At 40.8% G+C, this 7,199-nt stretch overlaps 2 protein-coding genes across 3 annotated transcripts in view; both read left to right on the top strand.

The window, feature by feature from the left end:
• LOC129577409 (receptor-type tyrosine-protein phosphatase U) overlaps positions 1 to 1,329 on the top strand; it is a 134,538-nt gene extending 133,209 nt beyond the window's left edge. For both annotated transcript variants that reach the window (XM_055464375.1, XM_055464376.1), the window contains 4 exons: positions 457 to 551; positions 727 to 862; positions 1,020 to 1,126; positions 1,211 to 1,329. In XM_055464375.1, the coding sequence (XP_055320350.1) occupies positions 457 to 551; positions 727 to 862; positions 1,020 to 1,100 (312 nt within the window). In that variant the 3' untranslated portion in view covers positions 1,101 to 1,126; positions 1,211 to 1,329. The remainder of the gene's footprint in view (positions 1 to 456; positions 552 to 726; positions 863 to 1,019; positions 1,127 to 1,210) is intronic.
• Positions 1,200 to 6,850, top strand: LOC129577097 (uncharacterized). Its single transcript, XM_055463558.1, has 4 exons — positions 1,200 to 4,242; positions 4,396 to 4,532; positions 4,617 to 6,443; positions 6,510 to 6,850. Exons 1-3 carry the CDS (start codon positions 1,200 to 1,202, stop codon positions 6,402 to 6,404), a joined length of 4,968 nt encoding a protein of 1,655 aa, XP_055319533.1. The 3' UTR covers positions 6,405 to 6,443; positions 6,510 to 6,850.
• The last annotated feature ends 349 nt before the right edge of the window (positions 6,851 to 7,199 follow it).

The following is a 7,199-nucleotide window of genomic DNA, read 5'->3' as shown; positions in this document are numbered from 1 at the left end:
TGTGTGTGTGTGTGTGTGTGTGTGTGTGTGTGTGTGTGTGTGTGTGTCTTTAGATGAAGTGGCTCGTCGCTTTGCGTCGGCAAACAACACGCAGAACAAGTTGCAACTGAATTAAGTACACTTTTCTTCACCATAATTATACTTTGCAATAATTATATTTCTCGGCAACTTGGCTGGTTGTGCATCTGTTCCGTATTCCGTTTGAGGATCTCCTACACTTTGCGACCAAATAGATGGTGTTCAATAAAATATGCGATAAAACATGTAAATAGCTTTAAAATTGAGTTTAGCTTCGCATACGGAAGGTATGCGTTCATCTTGCAAATCACGATCCAATGTATTCTCCCAATGCAATTTACCACACGAATGTACAAATAAGAATCACTTTATCGAAAATAAAATTAAACTTCTTGCACTCCGCCCTTCTTTTTTTCGATGTGTTTAACATAATTTTAGGTACCAACATCGACAAATTCGTTAGTTGCTTTAATGAATATGGTTGAAAATTGGCGCGCAAAAACTGATTATGGACCCGTTTGTGTTGTTTCACCGTAAGTATAATAATTTCGTTCCCATTTTCGTGTGCGTGTGTTGATTATAGCACGATGCAATGTCGAAGCAGTTCGACGAGCAGATGCTATTTACTTGCATTTTAATTTCAATAAAGCTTTGATTTTGTGCTTAAGTATATGTTCAAATCAATTGAATTATGTATGTTTTTAACAGCGATGGACGAAGCCGAGCCGGTGTTTATTGTGCAGCCAATGCATGCATCGAACAGGTGATACAGCATGGAGAGGTCGATGTTTTCCAAGCCGCAAAAACTGTTCGACGACATCGACCGCAACTTATCGAAAATATGGTAAATCAATCAAACAATTTACGCAAATGGCATGACACACATGCTCGAGCATTTGGTGCACTGTGTAATATAAATTGAAAATATGTTTTCCATGCTATAATGACTATTACTACCGTATTTCATTTTCCATTCATATTTTAAAATGCTTCGTTTTCAGACCGAATATAAATACTGCTACGACTTGGTGTTACACTACGTTCTGCACTATTTAAATAAGGATTTGAAGGAGAAAAAGTGAGAAAACGAATTACACGACGGCCTGTGGTGAGAAATCCATTTCATTCTTTTCATATTTGTTCGTTTGCGTCTTGTTAATTATTAAAATTATGCGGTTATTATGGATTGCAGGTTTATCGAATTCGGGAGGGGCAAGGCAATTCCATTGACACCGGATTCGTCGAATGCCGATCTACCTGGCGAAATATCAAACACAGGCAAAATTGTCGTGAAAAAACGTATTGCAAAAATTGAAAAGACCGACAGTATACAAGTGTATGACAAAGAAAGTAATCGCATGCTGAATGGCAAAATGATGCAACGCAAAAAGAAAGGTCGATTGTACAGTTTGGGCGGCAATGAGCAGCCCAAGCGAGCTACACGCGGCCGTTTGGATCGCCTTAAGACGGTTGGAACATTTGATTTGGGCAATGAAATGGTACTGAACGAAGTGGCACGAAATCTCAATGAACAAATCAGTTGCGGTGCAATCGATGAAAATGGCGATGGTAGCGTGTCGGAACGAATACAAGCCCGGCGAATGAGCGCAAATGCTCTACTAGCCGGTGCTGGTAGCGTTGAACCACACGCATCGGCTGAACATCGATTGAGCTACACACCAGGCCCATGCCGTAGAGAAATTCAGAAAAGCGGTTTGGCCAAACGGATGGCCAGCCGTGATTCAAAGCATCCAGGTGGTTCGGGTACATCGTCACCGGGTGCACGTCGACTGCATTCGAGTGCATCATCGTCGTCGAGCAATCAACCAAATGTGCCAACACAACATTCAGCCGATGACTGCTTAGAGAAAACGAAACCGTTTGTTGATCACCGAAAATCACGCAGTTCCAGCACAAGTACCATTTTAAATCGAGTCGATGGCGATCCAAAGCACTCGGGTGCCTTTTATAAAAAATCACCCAGCAAACATTTGCCAGCCACCAATTTTATTAAGAAAAGCGATTACAAAACCCGATCGATGACAAAAAATGTCGAGAGTAGCATTGACAAGATGACAGCGCATGGTGAAGAAACGGTGCCAGCGTCCAAAGTACAAGAAGAAGTGGAAAGGGAAGAAGGTGATCAAATTGCTCGGCAGAAAGAATTGGAGGTTAAAGAAACAGCGCAGGAGGCAGAAACAGTCGAGAGAAAAGAAGAAAAACCATTTGAAAAGAGCGAATCGGTTGAAACGGCTGCATCTGATACAAATCAAGCTGATGAATCCAACGTTCCCGAAGAAATAATGACGGACGAATGTGTGTACAAACCACGAAAACCAATGCTGAGAAAATCCAAACGAATCGTTCGAACCGACTCGGAGGAACTGTTTGACGAGGCCAATTACGGTGCGAGTCATGATGGTGGTGGTGTTCATCAAACGACTCGCGTCCAAATTCACAATGTACCATCAAGCTACGATGAACCGCAAACGAGACAAAACGATGTCCAAAAAGGCGATGATGACGAAAAAGCCGAAGCGCGAAAAGAGGACGACAGCGAAAAAGAGTGCGGGCAAAGGGAGAAGGAATCGAGCGATTTGGACGAAGCGTCGATGCCACGTGATCCATTGAAATCCACAACAACGAACAGTTCACGCAACATATCGGTCGATGAGGCAGACACAGTGTTCTCCGATTCGACAAACGATCTGGAAAAAATGGAACGTGACTATCGTGAATTGGCCCGATCGAATTTACAACGTGAGTACAAAAGTGATGGTGACACACTGGACGAAGTGGGTAAAAAACGGAACGATTTTCAAAATTGGAAAAATCAAAGCTTTGAAACGAATTTCGAAATATATGGCCAGCAATCGGGTGGTGGAATTAGCCAAAGTGCTGATTATATGGAAGATCCGGATAAAATTGAAGTGTTGGAGCGTCGAGAAAGTTTTGGTGCGGTGCTGAGTATCAGTGAAGATTTGCCAAAATTGGATGTTGAAATTGAGGGCGATGGCGCACCAAGTGCCAACTTATCGGGAATTTGTAGCCCTGCCAGTCATGTTACGATCAGCACGACAAATAGCAGTGACACCAGCTGTACGAAGCGTATCAAAGAAATTGCGAATTTCTTCGCGCCCATCGGTACAAATTATTCGAAAGACAATTTATCGCAGCGAGGAGGAGAGAGCGACGGAAGTACATTGACGAGTCCGTTGAAAGTAGCAAACAGTACGCATTCATCATCGTCCGATCAGAAGCACAATTCAAATGCGACGCTAAACAGTACGGTGAATCCGCCGCCATCGCCGTGTCAGCGACCCACCAAATTGGATATTGTACAGACGGATGCACAACAACCAATGGCCACCGCAACATCGACCGCGAAAGAGGGTACATTTATGAGTTTATTCGAAAAACGTTTCGGTAAATTCAAAAAAATCAACAAACTGTTGAAAACGAAACGATTCAGTGCATCGGCACTGTACGATAAACCAAAAGAGCCGATCAAAGCAAAATCCGTAGATAATCCGACGCCGTCAACATCACACGCACCGTTGCCATCGTCCAGTGCGAATCAACAGTCAGCGACGGCTGCACAAGCTCACGAAAAGTCTGAATCATCATCGAAACTATTTCGTTCACGTTTTAGCCCCGGCAAATCCAGCAATTCCGATTCGAAAAGCAGCGTTTACTCATCGAAACTGTCATTATTTAGTCAAATTGCAAACAAAAGCTCAATATTCCATAAAAAATCGCCCATGTTTTCGAATTCATCGCGTTCGAACACCGAATTAAATACAAATACACGCACAAACAGCAAAACACGACTAAATGAATTCTCCAAATCGAATTCTGAAATCAATAAATACAAAACGAGTCCGATGCGCTTCAGTATGAAGCGTTCGATGAAAGAGAAAAAACCGAGTAGTTCAACGTGTGTGTACACCGAACCCACTCATTCGCCATTGTCGGAGGAATTTTACAATAAAACCGGAAGCGTTCGATTAAGCGCAATTGAACTGTATCATAAATTTATGCTCGAAGATTTTGTCGGTTTGTACAAACAAGAGCCGTTCACTGCAGACGATTTAAATGGAACGTACGATAGTCATTATGATTATCGAAAACGATATGCACGCGGCAAAAGTCGGCTGTTGAAACAGAAAAGCGAACCGAAGTTCACATTCCGAGGCGATCCAACCGACTACGATCCAAGAGAAGGTATGTGCACATACATGACAATAAATCTAACAGAGATAGAGAGAGAGAGTGAGAGACAATTACTTTCTATAATTTTCAATCACTTTGCTTTCATTTTGGCCCTCGCTTTAATTTGATTATCTCTATCTCTTTTTACCATGGCAACACCTGCAGAGGACGAAGATTTCTACGAAGAGGAATTTTCGGACGAATATTTCGACGAGTATGAGGGTGAAGAATGCGAATTTGAGGATGAGTACGATATGGAGGACATGGAAGATATGGAAGAAATGGATATGGAAGATGAAAAGGTATTTTGAGCCAAAATTCAACAAATGTTTTAAACCCAAAAAAGAAAAACTAATTTGAAATGTTTACGTGTTTTTGCGATGTAGGACGATGACCAGCGAGCATATCAGTCGGAAAGTGATGTCGACGAGATATTTTTGATGCCGGAAGGTAGCAAGTGCAGCGATTACGAGTATGAGCAATATGGTTTTGAGAATAAGCACTTTTCGATGGAACATTCGTTGGTGTCTCGTTTGTCTGGTGCCGAGCATGATCTGGGTGTTATCGATGAAATTCCATATTTGGATGAGGTGCAACCACAATTTGCATATGTGACCGAACAAACGCCGGAATGTGATGAAGTATTAACCATTTATAAAATATGTTCTTCCGATGATTTATTGACCGTCAAAGAGGAGCCAAACGAAGAGGATGAAGAAGCAATCCAACCGCCATCCACATCACAAATTTCCCAATGCATGTCAACATCGGATCACACCGAGCCCGGTTGCAGTTCAGTTGAGCATGCACTTAACGAATACGTAAAAAATGCACCGTCTGACATGCATGACATATCTGTAAATATTGAATCGAGCGACCTGAAAACTGATATTTGCACCGTAATCGAACGTGCCGACTCAATGGAATCACTGCGTCTGAGCGGTTCGAGTGGAACAATTCGATCGGGTAGCACAGTGACTGGCTATGATTTTGACACGGTAAAAAATCTGAATTTGGACAGTTGTAGCACATCAAAACTCAGTCTATCGCTGAAAAGTGAGGGTTTTGATGAATTTACACTTACACCCGATGAACCAAAAATCATTCGAAATTGTGAAATCGAAGATTTTACGCTGACACCCGAAGCATCTTGCAATGAAGTCGTGCCAATGTGTTTGAGTACGATTGAAGAGCCGGAAAGCGGTGATTTTCATCATGGTGGCGAAACATTGCGCTCCGAACAATTGGGCGAAACGCCTCAGTCGGAGGTAATTGCTTCCACCGAGCCGACTGCCAAAACCAACGATGACGAATCAATATCGAGTAATGAAGTTGTGATGATTGTGGATAAATTTTTGGCCGGCGAACGATTACTACAGCAAAATTTGAGCATTGTCCCAGTTGATCCGAAAACATTTACAAGTCCCGTGATTTCGCCCATCGATTCGGATGCGTCATCGACAAATGCGCTAATCGAAAAGCAAAAATCCATTCTGTTCAATTTGCAAAGTAGCAGCAGTAAATCGACGCTAGACGATGCCATCGATTTCGATAAAATCAATTTTGACGAGGATTACGACGATGATTCAAAGCAGCAAAAGGAAATCTCAACATTTACCACGGAACTAACCAAAGAGTTTGATCTGTTGTTTAGCCGCGCCGAAAATGAGGCGGTGGTGCAAGATGAAGCGAATGCATCGTCAAATGGTGTTACACCGAAGAATGCGGCGAATTCAAGTGAAATGGATATGAAAGTCGCATCATCAGTAACACCAACCAATTTACATGCGGATTTAATGCGAGACTATAATCAATTTGGCATTGAATCAGATTCCTCGTCAACGCCAAAACCACTAACTCCCGCCCCAAATCGAATGCCAACCCGATATTCAATGCAAAAACTTGAACCGTACTTCTTTTCGGACGATGTGACCGGAAGCAATGATCATGAAAAAACCGCTGCCACCGTGTCCAATGCAAACGACTCCACCAAATTACCAACCAATGTCAATACAACAGCACTCGACGCAAAGAGTGACTATTGTAAGTTACTTGATACGACGACAACGCACGACGGTTCATTTTTGCAGAAGAAAATTCTATCGAAATTGAAAAAGAATAAAAGTCAATCGTTAGGCAATTTAAATAAGAAAAGCCGCTGTTTTCCATTGTAACAGCGGCATTTCAATTTTATTTGAATTGATTTATGTTTAGTTAGTCTCTGTTGTCTCTTTTTTTGGATTACAAATTTGAACGTTTTATTATGTGATTACTTTCAGTTCTGTTTCGTTGACGAATTTGTGCGAGCCAGCAGCATCGATTGCAGCTCATTCACAATTCAGTCAACGCACACACTGCACTCAGTGTTTTTCTATAAATAGGAAAACCAATATACACTTGTAAATTCATTTTACGATCAATTTTTGCAATTACCTTTTTTTCCGTTGACATTTTGTTGTTATGTTAGATAGTTTTTTTTCTTTCTTTTGTTGTTATCATTATTCTAATCCTTTTATCAATATTATTGTTATTATCATATGTTGATGTGATTTGAATTTTAGTTGACGATAAGAAATAATCAATAAAATTGAAAGGAAAAAACCACACTTTGTAAATGAAATCAATATTTATTAATTTTCATTGAGATGCAGAGCAATTAGGTTAAAATTTACAATAAATTACGATGATGTACGGTTACTTTTTTTTCAATATTTCCTAGGTTTTAGGCGTACATATTCATTTCATACAATTTTCATATATATATTTACGTAAAGCCAACAGAAAAAGAAAAGCAACATAGAGCTAGTCTCAAAATTTGAGACTCAAATCAACTGTAATTCGATGCAAAACAAAACGGTTTTGGTTTATATTTCAGAAACGTACCATGCGAATGCTTATGTTGGATAATTGAGTGTCCCTACTCTCCTCCAAGTGGAAAGATTAGAAAGAGAGTATAAAAGAATGATTAG

Source organism: Sitodiplosis mosellana, unplaced genomic scaffold, assembly GCF_009176505.1.
Source record: "Sitodiplosis mosellana isolate CC-2019 unplaced genomic scaffold, AAFC_SMos_1.0 Smas_scaffold_6197, whole genome shotgun sequence".
NCBI lineage: Eukaryota > Metazoa > Arthropoda > Insecta > Diptera > Cecidomyiidae > Sitodiplosis > Sitodiplosis mosellana.
This window is presented reverse-complemented; position numbering and strand designations above follow the sequence as displayed.